Source organism: Perca flavescens, chromosome 1, assembly GCF_004354835.1.
Source record: "Perca flavescens isolate YP-PL-M2 chromosome 1, PFLA_1.0, whole genome shotgun sequence".
Lineage (NCBI taxonomy): Eukaryota > Metazoa > Chordata > Actinopteri > Perciformes > Percidae > Perca > Perca flavescens.
The window spans coordinates 26,706,405-26,727,377 of NC_041331.1; the positions used below are offsets into that span (position 1 = coordinate 26,706,405).

Below are 20,973 nucleotides of genomic sequence, written 5' to 3' on the forward strand. Positions count from 1 at the left end.
ATATGCATTGTGTTTTGAATTTGCAAATGTACAATAATACTTTTCAGTTTAAATGTATCCGTTAGAAAATAATTACTGTGAAAATAAGATCTGTTTTACAACGATCAACCTGAAGAAGAAGAGAAAAGGTCTGCAAGTAATTTGAGGTAAATTTAACTTGGCAAACATTGCTACTAAATGTATTGTCCTTGGTGGGACAGCAAACCTGCTCAAGGGGTTCATTGTTATCCCTAGTACAGTATTACCATTCTTTATAAATACAGCTTTTATGATTTGATGAAATATGCATGATGCCATTATAATTAAAGGTCCCATGGCATGAAAATTTCACTTTATTTACCTTTGAGAAAATGAAAGCTCAGATGGGCCGATCTGGAATCTTCTCCTTATGAGGTCATAAGGAGCAAGGTTACCTCCCCTTTCTCTGCTTTGCCCGCCCAGAGAATTTGGCCCACCAATGAGAGAGAGACATCATGGCTTTCAAAGAAGCAACGTGGCAGTTGGTCAAGGCCACACTCCCACCCTCCACCTTGCCCCCCCTCTCTCCTCCTCAATAGCTACAGACAGAGAAATGGCACATACTAAGGAAAGCTCATTGTGGGACTGGCTATAGTGGCTGTAATTCTGCACCAAGGCTGAATTTTGGGAAAGAGACTTCAGATACAGTATTAGGGGACCACTAAGGCCTATATAAAAGCATCCAAAGAGCACCATGTCATGGGACCTTTAAGTGATTTTTTTCTCCTAATGAAAACTTTTTAATCGTCTTTGAACTTTGGTTAGACCCCTGATTTTTTTTTTTATTTGGGCAAAACCATAACATTTTTGACATTAATTCAGCAAAAGAATGGATGTTGAATAGTTTATGAGTATGTCCCTGGATTGAAAGCCAACAGGTATATGGACACAAATTCCCAGTGAAGGCCTTGAAAGCTTGATGATAACCATTGAATGCATTTAGTCTAATTCCAACATAATGGCTTAAAATAAGGCATTTTTCAATGGCATGACAGTGGGAAATTAGACAACTTTTTTATAACATAATAACCTGCCACATATTTTGGTCTGTCAACTCAGTAAGTCAGTGTGTGTATGTCTCTCCCAGCCTGCAGGAGACAACCAGTGTATGCTACTAGGTTCGCTTGGCATCCATATCAGCCAAGATGTGATGCTTTCTGCTTCCCATCCAGCCGATATTTTTGCACACATGAAAAACAAACGGATAATTTAAACATCTCCTGCCACCAAACCATTTTACAGCACCCCTTGAAAGGAGCCGTGATGCCTCAAGTCGGCATTATGTGCACGTTTTCCGTGGCACGTGTTTCTACATTACATAACGTGACATTGCCCCCCAAAGGGTACCAAGCTGTACAGAGCCCTGACTTAAAGGCAAATGTTCTAACAGAATCCCTTCCGAGTCTTCACCAATCAATCTGTTACCACAGCGGGGCGAATAGCCTGTTTGAATCATTGTTGGAAATTGTTGTCAGAGTCAGAGCATGTGTGTATAGCTGGCAACGGCAGGGGAAAGAAAAAATAATAATCTTAACAAGCAACAGTCAAACCTAAAGTACCCGGGGATCAGTTACGCACAAATTACGCACGCAGTGTGTCACTGCAGACAAAGCTCAGATAAAGTGAATCCATCCATTCTCCCATTCCCGGGGTGGGGACATCTTGAACCGGTTACGCCGCACTTTGTAGTTGTTCCCATTATTATTGTCCCAGAACTCTTTCCCGCCAACACAGTATTTAATTGCAAACTGAAATGTGCCTCCGTTGTCGAGGTAAGTAGGCATGACTATCTTGAAACAGAACTTATCAGTGTCACCGTCGCTTGAGTCGGGAACATAGGACGCCAGGCTGTCCATGCATGTAATCCAGTTGTTAAGAGAATAACGCAAAGAGACGCTCTTTTCGAAAGCCAGATTCAACACGCGCACAAACCCGGAGAGGCTGAATTCATCTACCTCAACGGACTCTAACATGACTTTCACCTCCCTCACTTTCTGCTCAAAGCCGGGTACTGTGCTTGGGTTGGTGAACAGCAACTCCATGAACGTAGACTGCGCAGGAACACGGGGGAACTTTGTGTTCAAATGATTAAGGTGGACGGGTCCTTTGGCTAGTTTGGCCAATATGCGCTCCGGCACTTGTGGCTCATCTGTATCATCGAAGTGCTTCACTGAAATGAGCTCCAGGCCCAGTGAGTCGGCGAACCGGACCGTTTTCTGACTGGTCGGGCTTCTTCTGCGGGCGATCTCTAACTTTGCTCTCTCTGTGGGTGTGGGCAGCGACTTGCACCTCCGACGCAGATTTGGACTTTGTGTAGGCTTCAGGGAGACCTCTCTGCCCCGTGGTCTCTCTTCCACAACTGGGCTCTCGGTGGTTTCACAGGTACCGTTGATCATGTCCAAATCATCCCCATCTTCAAGCCGCGGGTTTGCCTCTGCCAGGCTTCCGAACAGCCCGGCTATGCAGCTGTAGTTCCTCGGCAGGCAACTCTTTGGGGGCAGCATGATCACGACAGGATGCACGGGATCCGCTTCCATAAAACGCAGCAGTTCCTGCACTGCAGAGCCGAAGTGGTCGTGATGGGAAAAAACCGGCGTGTCGAGAGATGGAGCAGTCAGCTGTCACTGTCCCCCCCGCGGATAGGTGCTCCGGCTGCGTCAGAGGTTTACACTGCGCAGCTCTGGACCAATAAACCAAGCCGTTGGTGTGAGCGTTTCCTTCTGCAGATCAGTCACTTTAAATCCCGCCGTGTGAATATTATATATCCCATTGTCTGCTACAAAAATAATAATAAAAAAGAGAATAGGCATATGACTTTTCTCTTAGCAGCGACCATGGCTCGTTTCCATTTCCGTGTGATGAACATGTCCTCTCACAGCTGACGGGAATTGCGTGGAGCAGGGTTTGACTTCTGTAGCATACGTGCAGAAGTGAACGTCTCAACTAACCAAAATGGTTTCCTGCTTCACAAGTGGTAACACGGTTAACTTCCCCTTTTTACACTGCCACTGTTTATTTATTTTCTGTTTATTTTCTATCGGGGTCATCATAATGCCGCATAATGATGACCCCGATAGACCCACAGAAAATAAATAAACACATTTAATTGAATTTTCTGTGATAGTTAGGCTTAATATTCATACCAACAATTTCCAATCAAAAGTCACTATTCTATTCTGTTTTACTGTATTCTATTCTACTGCTTCGTGAACCGCCGGATTACCGGGGGTAGCCTACCGTGTCTATTGCATAACAGAGATGTAATAATTCATCTGGGAGCAGCAGCGCATTCACTCCTTCCCCTTTTCTCTACGTCACATCTTCCCTGTGCAGCTTCTACGAGTTGCTATGACGACGGCGTTGCAGCTCGTCTCTCTAAAGGCATTCTCTAATGAACTCTGTCGACAACAAAGACAACTCATCACGATAGATAGCAGCCGTTGTATGTGAATTGTGCTTTTCAAACCCATTTAAAATGCTACAGGATCCCAGATGTCTTCTTCCTTTTAGTGAGTGAAGTCTGGTGACGTCAGTTTTCAAGGTTTCTAACAAAACCAAACTGTTTTGTGTAACTTGACTTAGAGAACTCAACAACAGGCCGGCTATCTTTTACATGCTATTTTTTTTTTTTGTATGTTCTGTTTGTTTTCCCTCTAGATATCACCATGAAACACATGAGTTAACTACATAATGGCGACCTTAAAAGAAGTGGATCACACAACTGTGGAGGGATCAGAGGAGCTTCCAACACAGGAGGACGCAGCTGGGGATCAGACAAAAGAAAGGAGACATGTCGATTCACTTCTAGATATTAGTGAGGAGGATTTCATGAAAGAACAGGAGCCATATGAGTATCATTGTTACCCTGGTTGGGAAGAAGCTGTAAGTGAATGAAAATCTTCTTACTGCAAACCTTTTTTTTTTTTTTTTTTTTTACTGCCTTCCTTTATCTGATTGTTGTACTGTTGTACCAATAGCACACGTCGATTCTGTCTTCTATCACAGTTTTTAGTGAGTGGCAAAATTATTTTCTAATGAGAAGAACAAATGTATAAAATAGTACCTGCTTCAATTTCTTATTGATTATATTACTAGTGTTGAGACATACAGTATATATATATATATATATATATATATATATATATATATATATATATATATATACATACATACATACATACATACACTGTGTATATAGTAAGCTATGTTTTTCTGATATTGGTATCATTATTACTCCATCTCAGGCTGCATCCTCACTAATACATTTAGTTTAAAACATTATATATTGCTATGTTTACTCCTTGCTTCCATGCTAATCCGGCGTTTCTGACCTCCTAAAATGGAGACATTTGGAAATACTGCTAAACCCGTTAAAGTTTGAAAACTCCGGGGTTGCTTTGTAGTCTAGACTGGCAGAAACTGAGATCTTTGGAAACGACGACATACATCAGTCAATCTTATCGTTAGGTGGGCTTACATACCTTTCAGTATCAGTTCCACCTCATCTTCGATCCAAGCAAATAAATCCCTGGTCCTACTTTTTGCCATTGTTGTTCTTTCTCCAAAGTATTTTCTGTAAAGTTAGACAATCTGCTTCCTGTTTACACCGGCATGCGCATGCCCACTGTATGCGAATGGTCATGTGATATGCGTTGTCAGACTAGTTAGGTTAATAAGTCTCGCATTGCCAGACCTATCCCCACAGCGCTGTGGAATAAGGATGGTTACACCACGAGTTAATATGGACTATGGCGTTATGATCCAACTGCAGTTGTAGGCAAAACCCGCCCTTCATTTGCATTTGCACGCTACGATTAGCCAGGCGTCCATGCAAGTTATTTTGGAAATGTACTTCCATTGATCCAGACTAGGTCAATATTGACGGATATCATTACTGATACAGAGCCTAAACACTTGTGTGGATCGAAGATTGTTTTTGGTTCAAAAGGCCGTTAAAAAAAGGAAATGTATTAGTGTGGATGTAGCTTCACATACCAGTATCATCATAATTTCCACCACTTTACTAACTTTCAATTTATATTTAAGTTTTTTTTTAACATGCAACATTATTTTTAATTTAAAAACAGGTTCATGGTTGGGCCAGAGTTGCTCCACTGAGCTGCATACTTTTGACTCAGAAGAGGTACAGTAAACCAATGCATAAGGAGGCTGACAACCCAACCCCCTTGTCTGTTGACCCAACGATCCCTGAGGCAGACAGCTCAGCCAGCATTGGACAGCACTGCTGTGAGTCTCATGTGCCTGTCCTCAATGCAATGCAGAAAACCACATCAAATATACTCAAAGAAAAGATAGGGGAGGAAGGGATGCTCAGAGAGACCTCTTTGCAGCCTCACCATCTCCCTTCAAAATACTTGGAGAACAGGCCCACTAAGCCCGAGAAACACAGGCATAGGCCTAATGATACAGTGGTTCCCATTAAAAGCTTCACATTTTTACCACCAATTAAATCACCACACCGGAGTCCTCAAAAAGTCATCCAGCTCTGCAGTGGCAAGACGGCTCCAGGAGGAGAACCCATAGAGGAAAATGGTTTCATGTTTGATAAGAAGAGCGGGACGAGAGGAACAAGAGTGGACCCTATTGCTAACCCAGAGCTTCCCACGTACTCTGCGGCCCTGACCTCCAAGTACCGGGCATGTCAGCATAACCTCCACTTGTTCTCTGCTGTGCATGTTTCTATCCCCAAGAGGTATCAAGTACCGATGTCTTCCAAACCTGACACATTGCACCGCGCTAGCTACTCAACGGGCAAGAGCCTCACACAGGCCCTCCACTCCAGCACTGCAGCAGGTGCACAAGCCCATACGCACCCCAGCAAGACTGTGTGTATGTAGTATGCTAGTGTCATCTTAAACTCTCTTCTTCTTCTACCAAGTAAAAACATGCTTTATTTTATTTTGTATTGTGTGTGACTTAGCCTTCCCACATCATACAATGTTTCCATCAAAATAGTTAGTTTATAGAACAAATCAAGGTATGAGACAAAAGTAACTCATTGCAGAGTTAATTCATTTAGTTTAGTGTTCACTCAGTTCAGTCTGGCATAACACTTCAGAACATGCTAGCCCTAAAATAGCAGTCAGGGGAACAGAGCATTGAGGCTCTTTATGTCGTGCGCCTTTATTTTGTTCCAACCAGTTCCCACAAGTGCTTTTTCAGCTGTTCTAGTTACCTAGCAACAGTGCAACTACCTCATAAGAAGCATAGCAGTGCACCTGCCTCACACTTTCTACTATGTAAACCTCAGCCACAAGCTACAACTCCGTTAGAACCCAAGTGTTGCACTGTAGCCTGTGACTATATGTGATGATATAAACCATTGCCAAACTGCATCTGCTCTGTCAAATTTAATTATATACAACTTTAGTCTTCTATCAGTCAGTGATGTCAGTCAGTGCACTATGCAAGGGTTACCAGTGCAGCCTTATGCTGAGATCCCTCATCACTCTGTATGTCGTGTTGGTCTCTAAAGGCCAGCCAATCACTGCAACGTTATTTACAACTGGGATTATCTTGTTACTTTGCTTTATTATACTACCTCTTTGTCGTTTAGCTGCCCTGTAAAATAAAAAATGATCCACTTACTGGGATTTTTGTATAATCACAAGACAAAACGTTTGTCGTACATAAATGTGCGTGTCAAATTAAATGGTTAATTAAAACCAATTTGTAAAGAGGTGCTATATCCAGCACAAGCCAGGATTCAGCATGTCTACATTGGGTTAGACGTAACAGTATCAAGGTGAAAGACACATACAGTTTTATGTTGTTCTATGTACAAAGTACAAAAAAGGGTATTCACAACCAAATCTCCTTTAATTCAGCTCTGTTAAGTACAGGGGAACAAAATGTATTGCACATCGAAGAACCAATACATGGGTGGCGTTTATTCCGCTATGGTGAACAGAGAGCTGTATTAAAAGGAGCAAGCCGACTGAGTATTTGTACTTTTTGGACACAGATTGTGGTTACGCACACTTTGTTTAAGTTTGTATTGGTTGAGCGCAATGTTTTTTTTTTTTTTTCCACTTTTGTTTTATAATAAGTGACAAGGAGCACAATATACACATTCCAGCAGTTTATTATGAACATCTTGTAGTGTAGCTTCAACAATTAATCAAGGCAACCATTAACTCTACACATATAGGCAACAGAAACTCAAATTCTGCTAATACAAAATATTCTGTGCTGGGAAATTATCTGCATGCATTCCCTACAGAGAGAAAATAAAGCACTGTAACTGACACTTAGGACTGACAAGGCTTCAACACATAGTTCTCTTTAAAGCAAGGCGTTTCCCTGTGCCACTAAACCAGCAGGGAGAAGCTATACTGCTGCACTTCAAGAATTCAAGAACCACAAACTAAAAGTACTGATCTAAATATAAGACATTTTGAAGTTCAAAGTCAAAATCCTTGTAAACACAGGGACATTTTGGAAATGGTGCAAAAAAATAAAGCATGTTATAGTTGGGCACAGTGTCATGTTCTGTACATTCTTCCGTTTCTACAAAGATCTATAAACTGTAACAGCATGAACCACCCTGTCAATAAAAATAGTGAGAGGGCATCAAACAAATTCTCTTCAATAAAATGCTGCATAGCATTATTTTTCATGTGACAGAACATAAATCTTTCCATAGAAACTATGGAGAACGATTAGGGACATTCCACTATTTCATGCAAACCGATACAGAATGGATTAAACATGCAAAGACTGAAAGGATTAGGACACATTTTCAGTGCTTGTTCATTTTCCAAAACTAATTCCAGTGTAATTCTGATAAATAATTATTTTAAAAGCAGCAAATTGTAACATAACTAACAAAAGGTAATACTTGGGTTAAGGCACCAACGTAACAAAATGAACAAATAATCGAGGCCTAATAGCTCTGGGTTCCTAAGTGGAGCACAGTCTGCATGTGGTGCCTGTGCTTTATGAGGTAACTCCGTGCACCAGTAAAATGAAATCAAAACATTAGCTTTAGATGCTTGGAGAAGAGATACAAAAATAAACCTACTGTGTCTGATTGTTAACGGTGACATCGGAAGAAATTCAGGACTCCTTTCAGTCAAAATCGGTGGTGAACATGTACAATAGCTCTGTGCTAATCCACTGTGTTGCTGTACAGTAAAATGACTGGATCACTTCAACAGAGTAGTGCTACTGCATACACTTACACCCAGCTAACGAATAAGTCAAAGACAATTACGACCTAGTCTGCTTACTCACTTGAACTCACTGCTTAGCTATAGAATCCCAGACACAAAAAAGTGTCCAGACAACATCAAACTTCATAATCACATTTCAATGAAAGGTGTGCAACATCTGACAAGACAGACAATTCATTTTTACTTGTGCCACATCTGTAGAGTAACGGTAGTAACGGCTTTGAGCAATGCCTTGTTCACTGTTGAGGCTTTATTTTTGGGTAACATGAAGCTTGCAGGATTTCGTTCAGAGTTTATGGTCTTGCTGCTGCTGACAAGGTAACGTCAACAAGGCAGCCGTTAGACGCATAAAGAGATATTTTATGTTTCTGTGCTGCTGACCAAGTGAAGGCTTCATGCACTTTTCCAAACATATATACGTAAACTACTGTAAATGCACAATGGTCCTTGCTGTACAGCGGAGATGAAATTGTTTTCATGCAGTATATCTGCCATATAACAATTTTATAAGCTTTTTCTCAACAGCTACGCATATTTAAACATCATCCCTTTTAAGTGCAGATCTAACATTAATGAAACGTTGAGTCATTTTTAAACTTATAGTAAGACCAAACAGTGAAAACCAGTCACGGTGGTTATACACTAAAAAAGTTTTAACAACAAAGTAAACTGGCATTTCAGACAAGACACAAACAAGGTTACTTTATGTGCAAATAAATATGTAAACTGTAAAGAGCTGATAAATCATGCCCATTGAGCTAATAAAGTGCAACAGAGATGGTCAGGATATACAGTATACCTGGAAAGGCTCTGGACATGATGTCTCCACTGGAATGTTCAAAAGACATTTTCGCAGACTTCTTACTGCCAAGACTGTGGTCCGCTGGAGGACAGCGTAGACCGATTCCTTTTACAGGAACTGACAACCATTATAAAACCTGTACTGCAAAAGCTTAGGCAGCTTCACTAAGAGGGCTTCAGCTGTTGGGTTTCTCAGAGTGCTGAAAGAGAGCACAGAGCTCCTCACACGTCTGAGTTTCCACAGAGCTGAAATGAGACTCCATATTCCACGCCATGTCTGCCGACAAGAAGTCATCCATGACAGTTTGTGTTTCATTGCTCGTTAGGAAGAGGTGTCCCAGGCCTTCTGCCTGGCTGGTCACAGTCTGCGTCTCTGTGCTGTTCAGCAGCCTTGCGTGCTCACCCTGACTCACAGGAGTCTGAGCAGAGAGACCGGTGGCGAACGACGGGAGATCTGTCTGCGTTTCTGTATCCGAAGACTCTGTGCTCATGGAAAAGCTTGAGTGTCGTAGGATGCTGCTCAGGGGCATGTGGCTTCCGGCATTCAGCAGAAAATTGAGGTCAGTCTGAGTTTGAGTATCAAATAGCTCCAGGTCGCTGGCTTGTACTCGACTTGGTCCCTCGCTTTGGTCCAGTTCATCCATCAGGAGGAAGTCCGTCTGGGTCTGGATGTCCAGAGACTCCAGCGGCGTGTCGCCACCCAGCCCTCCCAGCTCACTCTCCTCCGTCTGCGTCTGGATGTGCACGGCGTTGAGAAACTCTTCAAAGTCAAAGTCAATGCCATTGTGTTGCTCCTGAACAGATCCCAGACCTGAGCCGCAACCTGCAGACGCTTCTGTGAGCCCCTGGTGGCCTGACATGCTGCCAGACAGAATATTTTCTAGGTCATTTAACAAGGTCATTGTTTGGGTCTGGTTATCTGCCATGCTGTTTGAATTGAACTCATCTGTCTGCACCCCGAAACACATACCACCAGCTGACTTGGAGTCCTCATACATACTGCTTCCTGCCACAGTGAGGGTATCATCTATCTCCAGAGCAGTCTGAGTGGAGACACTGAGGGAGTCACTGCCAAATAAGTCAGAGCACAGGATAGCCTGGTCCTGAGCCTTCTCCTCCAATTGTGGCACGGCAAAATAGGTCTGTGTCTGCCTGGTTTTGTATGGGGGCACAGATGAGGTGGAGCAAGGAATTTGACTCATGCACTGGCTGTCTGTCTGAGCACCAATAGAGGATGTGGCTTTGGTCCGGGAGGAGAATGTCTGGGTTTCAACACTGACTGGCAGGAGGACTTGGGCACTCACGCTGATGTCTGTTTGGGAGCAGGACGACACTGAGGACTCACCCACAGAGCACAAGCCCATCCCCTCCCCAACCCCCACTCCTGTGAGCATTGCTGACAAGTATGATTTGTCCGTCTGAATGTTGGTGGAGGTGCTTCTTCCCCGTTGCCCTGCCAGGCTGGCCGAGTCATCGGTGCCTGCAGTGTCCAGACTGACCTGCACCCCAATGTTAATGGGCCCCAGGCTAGAGCGGGAAGTAGGCATGCTATCCTTGAAACACAAACTCTTAGCATCAAGTTGGGGTACCACAGCTCCCATGGCTTGTGGCAGGAGGTGCAGGGTGCGGACGGAGCCTTGACCGTCTACTGCCAGCACTACAGACCTCAGAGCCCCGCTTTCTGTAGAGGGAAGAAGGACTGGCAGGTGGGCCAGCTGCATCACAGGAACGCTGACCAAAGCCATCTTGGGCTTTGGTAGAAGCAACTTCTGGAGGATCTTACGGGGGTTGGACTTCTGATTCAATGAGTCTGGGATATGAACAGGTGTATCAGAAGGGAGAGCAGTCTCTGTCAGCTCTTTACTAGCAGGCATGATCTGACAGGTTGACTCATTGGCCTTAACCTTTTCAGAACCACTCAGTTTCTCCATCTTTCGCTTTTTTACCGGAGGAATTCTGTAGAAACAACAAAAAAAGAAACAAAAAACAGATACAGCGAAAGCCAAATTAATCTTTAGCCAAACCTAAAGCAAAGTTTCAATACAAATTACTCTGGGCTATGCCGGTACATGCCTGTGTTCTGTAGGAATCTCGTGACCTGTCCTGTAGATATGCGAGAGTAGAGCAGCCCTGCTAGCGTAGGGGCAGCCACATGTACAGTGGTAGGTCTTCCCACAATCCTCTATGTGCCTCTTTAGGTCCCACTCGGTGCTGTAGCCATTGTTGCACTTGAAGCACTTGTGTTTCTTCTCTGCGTGCATCTTCATGAAGTGCTACGATGAAACAGATCAAACAGAAAATAATATATGTAACAATTGGTCTCAGCATTGCAGGAGGGGTTAAAGATCTAAGGATTTTATTAGATACAAGTAGGCTTTTAAATAAGACAAACAGTATCTAGTATTGATCAACACATTGCAGTAGAAAAGTATTCAGGATTTATATATATAGATAAACTCTACCAGTATCACACCATTTGTATAGAATTTTTTTTTTTAACATATTACATTAGGAGCAATTCCGTAGAACTGCAAAATCATAATTTTACTCAATTGATGGCATGGATAGGGTTAGAGATAATTGGAGGAAAGGCTTACTTGTTTAACCAGGGAGAACTGGGAAAAAGGTCTGTTAGGCCCTCTGGGACATCCTTCAATTGGACAGCAGTAAAGCTTCTGAGGGCCCTTCATGTCCTTTCTGACCGTAGGATTGACAATACCATCCTGAGGGTCACAATGCCAGCAAAAGGACAAAGAGAGGACAAAGCAGAGGAATATTTGCATTTTGGATGTTTATATCAGACCCTTACTCAGCATGGCTTACAGTGAGTGTTGTGAAGAATACCTTGAATTCCTTGATCCCCATAAATACAAGCAACCAACAGAAAGGCCTGTAGTGCTTTCAAGTCATTTTTAAGTTAGCAATCTAACAGGTTTATTGACAACTAAGATTATAGCTAATAAGCTGAGGTTTTACTTGACCTTCACCAACCTGTAACTGCTGTAAAAGGCACTCAATGTCTACTACACTTTACACCGTAAACTACAAAAAGGTTGTCTTTTTATACCAATTTTTATTCATATTTCAAAGGCATCATTACGACTGCAGAAAACAAAAGGGATGGTTGTAAATTGCCTTGCTTTCCTTAGTCAGTGTAGGTAAATATGATATGTTCATTAAAAACATAACCTTATTCAAGAAACCACATTTATGTATGTACAGTAGGCTCTGCTTTACTCAACTGAAAAAAAGAAACGAATGAGCTTGGCAGTACATGGGATATAAGCCTGTTTTAGGCAGACTTGCTAAAGCAGCTGTCAGCTGAATGTATATAAAAAAAAAAAAATCAATGGATATCATTAATACTGAAACCAGCACCTACACTGAATGTATGTTGCCCGGGGGAAAACAGACAAAACCATCACAGTCCATAACAGTCACTAATACTGCAGCCTTCCAGTGGTCAAGGTCACCTCCATCTGCTGCAACACTGGAGGGAGCAGAACAGCTACCTCGGCTTCATCATCAGGAGTTAGCATTAACAGACACTTTGCTAACAATGAATGTTTTTGCAAGTGGCTTCAGCTACATCATGTGTCCCTAGGGATAAACCTGAGTCATGTCAATACATTATTAGTCATAAGTCAGTAGCTGGCTGTGGCCAAATGAGGGAGCACGTCTTTGATACACCAGGGTCAGTCCACAGCCGGAGTAATAGTTTAAATCGGATTCTCCTTGTTGCAGAGGTCAATGATATGGATAGAAAGACCGCTAAAAGTCAAGATAAAAACAGTCACATTAAACTTATGAAAAGGAGTCTGAACTGGGTTGAGTGAACAAATTCAAATGAAACGTATCTGTCTTAACGACCGAGAAGAAACCGGTAGTGAGTGATCAGCAAATACATTACTTCTGTGCAATGATGCAGTAGAGGTAAAGCGCTGTTAAAGAGGACGTAATAAAAACAGGTATGGTGCCCCCACTTCATGCCTTATTCTTGTAGTCGGACTTCATGAATAATGCAGAGGAAGCATACAGAGTGAGTTTTTCAGTATTTAAGATCTGTCATCATTTCAAACAGAATACCACTGTTGACAGTTATACATAGCTGTGGATTAAAAATAACATGCTGCTCCCTCTCTTTTCTTTACACCCAATAAAAAGGAACAATATGAAAGTGTGCCTGAGCAATAAAATATCAGAACAGGATTGGAATCTGCCGTCACTGACAAGTCTTTAAGTACAAGGATTAATGAACATGAAAAGCAACTATCAAAGTTTTCTGTCGCTCTTAAGGGTTTGTTTACACCAGTAATATTTAGTCATTGGAGTAAAAAAATAGGCCTATTTAAATTATGACTGACTAAATAACAGACTCAAACTTTCAAATATACCTGGTTGTACCTCAAATGTATATTTGATTGGGCCTTTAAACAACTAAAAACTGGGCCACATTAACTACTTCTAACCTAATTCAAATTCCAACATTCACCTATTCTAAACAAAGTCCTTAGTCTATTGCAGGACAAAAGGCAGCCTTTCCCAGCAAAGGACTTCATTCATGGAGGGGAAATAGTGAATTACTGCCTCCCACGAAAAGCCCATGCCACTCCAGTGAGGACATAAGAACCAGGATCAACAGTCGACTTTGGTCCAAATGCTAATGGCTGTCTCCACTTTGACTGTTTAGTATTAGTAGGCTAGTAGATTAGACTCAGACAGACAGTCAGAGATCATGTTTGTTGTAGTTCAAAAAAGGTAAAAGAAACCCTTACCATTAATATGGCCTTAAAATAATAAACAGATTCCATTCACACACTAGCACGGTCAAATCAGATGCTTCACAAATTCCTTTCCCCAACTACAAAACAGTCCACTCACGTTAGTTAGGGTGTTAGTAAAGCTGTATTGAAAAATGCGAACATCACGCTAGATCCAAATCATTAACGTTGACGTTAACTGGTAACATAATAACAAGTAACGTTGTAGCTAACGTTAGTTAGAATGTAGCTAGCTAGCTCGCTAACAGCAAACGTTCTGTTACTAAGTCAATTACGTCACGTAGGTTTACTCACAAAAACTAAGTGAACTTTTGCCTAACGTCGTGTTTGCGAAGCATCACTAACAGTTACTGTGTGTTACGTTAGCTAAAAACCAAGTTGTTATGGAGGACTTGCGTTTTCCAGTTTCATGACAGCGGTTTCACCTTAATGAGTTAACTAGCCAAGTTAGCATTGTCAACGCATAAAACAAATGCCCATCGAACAGGTTAAGTAAACGTTTACCTTTATTCTGTGTGACTTAACAAGATGCATGTTCAATGCAGGTGTGTTGGGGAGAATCTTCCCACATCCTTCCACGGTGCAGAGGATGTTGGTCCTCACTTCTTTAGTCAGCTCCGTGATGCTGGGTTTTATTATTTCACGTGACTGCGACAGAGACTCTTCATGACATTTCGGACTGTCTGTAGTAGCGTTATCTCTGTTATTCGCCTTGCTCGTCGCAGAGGCAGCCATGTTTCTATGTTGACAGTCCTGCGTTCAGCAGAGAGCCCCAGCAGCAGCGTTGAATAAACTGTGGCATTCCTTCCCTCAGCTTTGCCTGAAAGGCTGCTTCGCCACCTTTCTATGCCTTTTCACTGAGACTGAGGCGAAGTCCCTCCCCTTCCGGTGGACAGCAAAACGTTTAATAAAACGGTGGTGCGTTTTTTTTTTTTAAAACACCATGGATGATGGTCATCAACACCAACCCCCTGTAGTGCCTCCCAATTTACATCCATATAGTGTATTGCAACTACGGCAACTGAAAAGGCCATTCTTATTAATAATGTATATATTTAATACATTGATTAAAATGTATCCTCTCGTGAAAAAAGTAAGGAGATGAAAGTAATTTTCATGTAATGGATTAATATTTAGATATAGAAAGGAAACTGGATTCCAGACTGGGAATCTGCTAACTCAAGGACAGTAAATTATAAGACTGCCAACGAATCTGAGAACAAAGTCTGAAATGCAAATACGGTTGGATGTTCTCCAATTACATTCTTTCTTGTAAATACATTTAGTTAGATCAATTGTGCGCAATGTGTTTTTAATACGACAGTTTACAAACACGTTGCTGTTAATTGGCCAACACTTCTGACTCCTCCACCAAACAAGAGTGTGGGGGAAGTCAGCACACCAGTTATAAGGCTTCTAAGCCGGCGCATATGCCTACCTCGACCACATACACATATATTGGTGTAAGGTATTTTATTGTGTAACCTCTCAGTTAAAGCTTAGGAGGAAGTTGTAGTAAACATGGAGCTTTTATTTTGAAGGGAAAACAGAAGTGGAGAAAGGGTTGTATTTTCTGTTGGTCCATTATATATACTGTCTATGATTTTCTGATGGTTGACTGTGTTGGGAAGAAATAAAGTGAGACGTGCAGTGCCGTCTTGGTTCCGGCATTGGAAGCCCGTGTCTTTATTGTAAAGTCAAACAGTGAGTCTAGACAATATAAGAAACGCTCGGTTACTTTGGTATTGCCGGAGGCAATATACAGTCCGTCCGTCCGTCCGTCCGTCCGTCCGTCTGTCTGAAGAGAAGCCTAGAGAAATGCTTTAAATGTATGTGTGGGCATGTGAGTGTTGTTTTAATTGTGATTTGATAAAATGTGAACCTATCCTAAATGGTTTGTGAAACGACCATAGAGTTTAAATGAACCATGGAACAATGACAGCACATACCCACTTATGAGCTAGTTTACTTCCAGTAGAGATGTTCCGATACCGATACTGCCTAAAACGCTGGTATTGGTATCGGGAAGTACTGGAGTACTGGTATTGGATCGGTACTCGTATCGGCCGATACGCAAGTTCCAGTATCGGAATCGGTATCGGGAAGCAAAAAAGTGGTATCGGGCCATCTCTAACTTCCAGCATACCTTTCACAAGCAAATACTCCATAACACATTTTTGGAACACTACAGCTGATGAAAAATACAGAAAAAATATGTAATGATGACTAGTGTGTGTGATAAAATAAGTTACAACCTTCAAGAATATTAAAAATCCTGCTTTTATATTTCATTTGGACATACAAAACATGTCACCGTAGTAACATTCTGCCACTTAACCCATTTAGGCCTAAAACGCCTGCTAAAAAAGGCCTTTTTTGCCTAAGTACTTTTCTGTAACCCCCTCCCAAAACCTAAGGGTTTCCAGAAATATTTGTCAAAATTTGTCAAAGCCTACTAAAATCTTAATTTCTCAGGCTCTATAGCAGATAAAAACATGGAATAAAAAGCATTTGAGAGCTTACTTCTTTGGCTTTCAACTTGCTGCGACTGACTTGCTTGTCCATAATCTTCAAATGCATTTGAAAAAAAAATATCAAGAAAATTTTGAAAATCAGTACAGATCCTTTTTTATTTCATTATTTCATACTTTTGAGGTACCAAAGTGACAAGTGAACATCACTGATAAAAAGTTATAGAAAAAACCCCAAAACAAAACAGAGGGTTACTTCTTCTTTACATAACAATTACATATTAATTTATGTTAATTTTGTTTCTTGTATTATTTGGATCGAACTTTGGATAAAAGCGTCTAAGAAATCATAACAAAATCCCTATGCATCTCTGTCACTCACCCCAAGAATATTTCAGCCAATCACAGAACATATAATTGGCCATGTGCCTTGAAAAAGATGACACCGCTCAAAATGACGCAGATGCGTGATCAGGTCTTAAAGGTAAACACACACAGATGCGTGATCAGGTCTGAATGGGTTAAACACCAACAAAAGATAATAAAATCACAATTATCTACTGCCAACTGACATATTTGAAAATGTAAGCACATGAAGACACATCAGATCGATGATAGAATGTAAAGGCAAACCATGGGTGGACTAGACATGGCAGGCCACACTGTGAATCCTTTAAAAAAGGTCCAATATGTAGGAATTTCTCCCATCTAGCGTTGAGATCATATATCGCAATCAACTCTCGCACCACGCAGTTCAAAGTACGTATTACAGCTAAGGTAGCCTTCACGCTTCAAAAAGCCGGTCTCTTGCTCTTTTCAATATCCTTTTTCTGGGCAAAATTTCCTGAAATTTGGATTTTGAATACATGTGGTCCTCCATGTTTCCTTCTTCAAACTTGCCGGGGACGGGAAGCTACAATACCCATTAGCAGCACCTGTTAGTTTATCGTATCGTAATATGGAGTGTCTACCCCAGTTCATGCGAATGCAAATGTAAACTTTCACGCCAAAAGGAATACTTGGAAATGATGGTGGTGGTAAATATCCATGAAAAATGAAAAGTTTGTGAACGGGCAACACAGATTTTTGCTAATGAATAACTAAACAGGTTACACACTGGACCTTTAAATCAAGTGCTTGTCACCCATCATTTCTGTGGTTGGCGCATTTGTGAGGAGGGACCTGGGCCATTGTCTGTGATAACAAAATAATTCTTTCCTTTTAGGGGGATAGAGGAGAGCAGAGGTGTGACAGGGGTGGAGGCAATTCCTGTAAGATATAAAAATACATTAAAATTAGTTGAACTGACTTACGTAGTTAAAAAAAAAAAAAAAAAAAAAAAAAAAACACACTTTAAATGCACTGACCATGACATATTAACAATATATAATGTTTTAAAAGCATTACAGTGAGTGGGCATATTCCTCTAGTGATAGATAGATAGATCGATCTATATATCTATATATATCTATATCTATATATATATGCCCTCTTGTGGTCATTTATGGAATCGCCATTAGGATTATGAAACATTCAAAATACCAGACTGTTACAAGTCAGTCTCATTTCTTTCTTTAAAAAAATAAAAAAGCATGGCTGTGGCTTACAAATTCTTTGTACCTGAAGATGCACAGTGTCTGAGTGACTCCAGGAGGTTGGTGCTTGCAAATTTGACAACACATCTGAAGGGCTCCTCCCGCTCTGTCATGGTCTTGTTGCTGTGGTCTCGGAATTTTGTCTCCAGCTGAGGAAAGAACACAAAACATAATTCTGATGATTGCAGGACAAACGGATACTGACCTTTTTTGATTTTTTCTTTTTTTAAACTGATATAGTGAGACAACAAGTTATGCACCTTTTTTTTTACTTTGATACCCAACTATCAAAACTGAAACTCAGCGTTTTAAAACACAAGCATGCCTCAGGATACCTTGTAAACTGCAGACTGTAGCTGAGGTAACATCCCACCACCAAAGGCCTCACAGGCTGCCTGAAGTCTGTTTGCTGCAGACTCAGCTTGTTCTTTTTCTATGTGTTGGTCTGTAAATAGATAGCAAGCCAAATACATACATCACAATACAGAACTCTACCAGAAGTGCACATAAAGACCAAATAAATTCAGCAAAGCAAATTAAGTATGTGTGAGTATGTGTGGTTCGATCAAATGATTTGATAAACATACTTGAGACAGCTGGATTATTTTCTGCAAGAGGGGTGGGATACCTGGTGGGAAACACCTAGAAACAAACAAAACAAAAATCAAAATCCACCAAAAACATAATTCACAACATCAGTTCAATCCTTCTGTGAACTATATACCACAGTTGTGCTTTTCATAAGAAAACCCTAATCAAGTGTTATAATAGGTTAACACTAAGCTATGGGTTCCCCTTTGTTCAGTGGCTCCCTCGACACAGACTAATCACCATCACTCTCTCACTAGCTCTGCCAAACACTCCCCACGAGCATACACACATACCAGTCCTGCTATTCTCTTAACGCACATTTGTCAAATTCAAGGCCCGCAGGCCAAATCCGGCCCCTTGCAGATTATGATCCGGCCTGCATATCAATTTAGGTTCACAATACATATTGGCCCACCTAGTTTTTCGTCTTTTTTTTCTATGATGGCTGAGGAACTTTTTCCTGACTTTAAAAACTGTAAGTGAGAAGACTATATGACACATGCAATAAGTCAAAGATACTTGACTTTTTTGATTCAATAAAAGCATATCAATAAAGTAAACATGTCTGGCCCTTGATGTGATTCTTATTTTCCAGTGTGGCCCTTAGTGAAGTTGAGTTTGACACCCCTGTCTTAAAGAGATCGACGCACAAGTATAAACTTCAGGCCACTTACGTAGGCTCCGGCGAAAGCTCTGCGTGGAGCCTCGGCAAAACCATAAAACAAGCTTTAAGTGGAGAAGACAGGGCATACAGAGCAATGTATGGTGGTAGTTAGAAATGACTCACCTGGTGATATTGCCTCATCAGCAGGTCTCTAATGGCAGTGAGTTTCCGCCCACTGAGGTTAGCATCCTTGATAGCTTGATATCTGGTGGACAGAACCAAGGCCTGCAAAGTACATCACTCTCTTAAAAAGGGGGATGGAAAGACAGAAAAAAAAACACTGCAACCTGGCAACACAAACAATGTCATGGATTGAATATGAAACTCAATCCTCACCTGGGATAACAGGGGCTTTTGCTTCGAAGTCAGGCTGGTCACAAAGACATAAGGGGTTTGAAGAGAGTGAACAACATATGTTGGTTTCATGTGGTTGGGCCGAGAGAAGGTGTCTCCCCATGCAATCCGAATCCATACAGCTTCATCTGTGTGCTTCTTAATTTTGACAGACACCTTGAATGCAATGTGAAAAGCAGACTTTTAATATTCTCTATGTTAAAACACAAAGAAGCCCATACAATGTCTTTCAAAAGATACAACTATAAAATGAACAATATTTGTAACTTGTGTGAGGAGGAAAATCTGGCTTACATGTCTTATGAGCTCTCTGAGGTGAGATTTAAATTGTTCCTTGAACTGTGTCAGCTCTACAGAGTGAGCATCATCTAGAAAACAGAGAAAATGATAACCAAACATTAAAGAAACAATACGGGCTTGATTAGTAAACTCAACTTCCCCATAAGCATATACAGATACAATCATAAACCGATAAAGAATATGTCACACGACCATACAAAGAGAAACATTTTTGCTTTATAACTGTAAAACTCATGGTGAGACTCCCGCAGGACTGAAAGTTACCAACATGTTCAACCAGAAAGAAAGCCCTGATCCCAAAAGCAGCTGTAGTGAATTGTTAGAATGAAAAGCTGCAGGCTTTCAGTCCTCCATGGTAAAAGTGCTTTGACATACCTTCAGGGTCCATGAGCTGGAAGGCATACCACATTCCTTGGTTTGGATTGTCAATGATATCTGAGAGACAAGAGGCGTTATTGGATTGGGATGTTACGGTAGGTTGTCAAATGAGAAAATAATTCCACTTGACTTACATATCATCTCGAGTTCTGTGATGTGTTTAACTGCCAACTCATTTTCCTGTAAAGGTAAGAAGCGAGGTTTAAAAAGACAGGAAATACACACCAACGCTAGTCAGGCTGTCCGTTTATTTTTTTTTCACTGTAAATTTAACACAACAACTTCTATTTCAGGAAAAAAAAAAAAAAAAAAAAAAAAAAAGAGTCGCTTAGCTACCTCGCAAATGGCGAGTAGTTTTTCCGTTAACGCCCATTTTGACTGAGTAAAATCCATGGAGTGCAGCTGTCCCCCAGTCAAACGGCCCCACTTGTCCAGCGTTGTTCTTAGCATTTGAGTCGGTATCCGTCTAATGAGTCGCTGCAGTAAGCGTTTCGTAGATTCATCCATTCTTCTTCGGACAGTAGCTAGTTTTAATGATATGTAGCTAGCTGTATTATATAGTTGTATTGGTTTGTACGATGGCAGTAGTAAAGATCCTCTGTTCTAAACCGTCTCTGGCAGTAGCACAATTCCAAACAAACCGCCTTCAAAAGACCAAACAATTCAACCAATCAGATATCGCCAGGAAATGTTACGCGTTTCCTTTAGCGCCCTCTGTTGTGTTGGAGTGGTAGTAACTCCAGTACCGTCGCTCCAGATCATAGACTGTATTTAATTAGTTGTTAATAGCACAGTCTATGCTCCAGATGCTACTCTCTCCTATTA

The 20,973-nt window shown here is 41.3% G+C and overlaps 4 protein-coding genes across 12 annotated transcripts; 1 reads left to right on the forward strand and 3 right to left on the reverse strand.

Annotated features, from left to right (window-relative positions):
* Positions 1-685: 685 nt before the first annotated feature.
* Positions 686-2,982, reverse strand: LOC114555244 (protein phosphatase 1 regulatory subunit 3E). Its single transcript, XM_028577495.1, has one exon. It carries the CDS (start codon positions 2,553-2,555, stop codon positions 1,632-1,634), a length of 924 nt encoding a protein of 307 aa, XP_028433296.1. The 5' UTR covers positions 2,556-2,982; the 3' UTR covers positions 686-1,631.
* On the forward strand, positions 1,628-5,937 carry c1h16orf46 (chromosome 1 C16orf46 homolog). 4 transcript variants are annotated; one of them, XM_028577473.1, is made up of 3 exons: positions 1,628-1,790; positions 3,676-3,900; positions 5,106-5,937. In XM_028577473.1, exons 2-3 carry the CDS (start codon positions 3,709-3,711, stop codon positions 5,874-5,876), a joined length of 963 nt encoding a protein of 320 aa, XP_028433274.1. In that variant the 5' UTR covers positions 1,628-1,790; positions 3,676-3,708; the 3' UTR covers positions 5,877-5,937. The 4 variants fall into 4 exon arrangements, with proteins under 4 accessions (XP_028433274.1, XP_028433289.1, XP_028433282.1 ...); XM_028577488.1 differs by lacking the exon at positions 1,628-1,790 and adding an exon at positions 2,328-2,400; XM_028577481.1 differs by lacking the exon at positions 1,628-1,790 and adding an exon at positions 2,891-2,992.
* A 2,756-nt stretch (positions 5,938-8,693) lies between these two features.
* On the reverse strand, positions 8,694-14,640 carry atmin (ATM interactor). 5 transcript variants are annotated; one of them, XM_028577426.1, is made up of 5 exons: positions 14,300-14,383; positions 12,397-12,504; positions 11,612-11,737; positions 11,088-11,287; positions 8,694-10,970 (listed from the first exon to the last, which is right to left on the reverse strand). In XM_028577426.1, exons 3-5 carry the CDS (start codon positions 11,702-11,704, stop codon positions 9,191-9,193), a joined length of 2,073 nt encoding a protein of 690 aa, XP_028433227.1. In that variant the 5' UTR covers positions 11,705-11,737; positions 12,397-12,504; positions 14,300-14,383; the 3' UTR covers positions 8,694-9,190. The 5 variants fall into 5 exon arrangements, with proteins under 5 accessions (XP_028433227.1, XP_028433236.1, XP_028433218.1 ...); XM_028577435.1 differs by lacking the exon at positions 14,300-14,383 and adding an exon at positions 13,790-13,854; XM_028577417.1 differs by lacking the exon at positions 12,397-12,504 and having other exon boundaries at positions 14,300-14,640.
* A 2,491-nt stretch (positions 14,641-17,131) lies between these two features.
* On the reverse strand, positions 17,132-20,861 carry cenpn (centromere protein N). Of its 2 annotated transcripts, none has more exons than XM_028581767.1 (10): positions 20,485-20,861; positions 20,283-20,328; positions 20,146-20,205; positions 19,765-19,838; positions 19,453-19,626; positions 19,240-19,341; positions 18,449-18,503; positions 18,197-18,306; positions 17,874-18,010; positions 17,132-17,535 (listed from the first exon to the last, which is right to left on the reverse strand). In XM_028581767.1, the coding sequence occupies exons 1-10, from the start codon at positions 20,653-20,655 to the stop codon at positions 17,391-17,393; spliced, it is 1,074 nt and encodes a 357-aa protein (XP_028437568.1). In that variant the 5' UTR covers positions 20,656-20,861; the 3' UTR covers positions 17,132-17,390. The 2 variants fall into 2 exon arrangements, with proteins under 2 accessions (XP_028437568.1, XP_028437576.1); XM_028581775.1 differs by having other exon boundaries at positions 17,887-18,010; positions 20,485-20,860.
* Between the last annotated feature and the right edge of the window lie 112 nt (positions 20,862-20,973).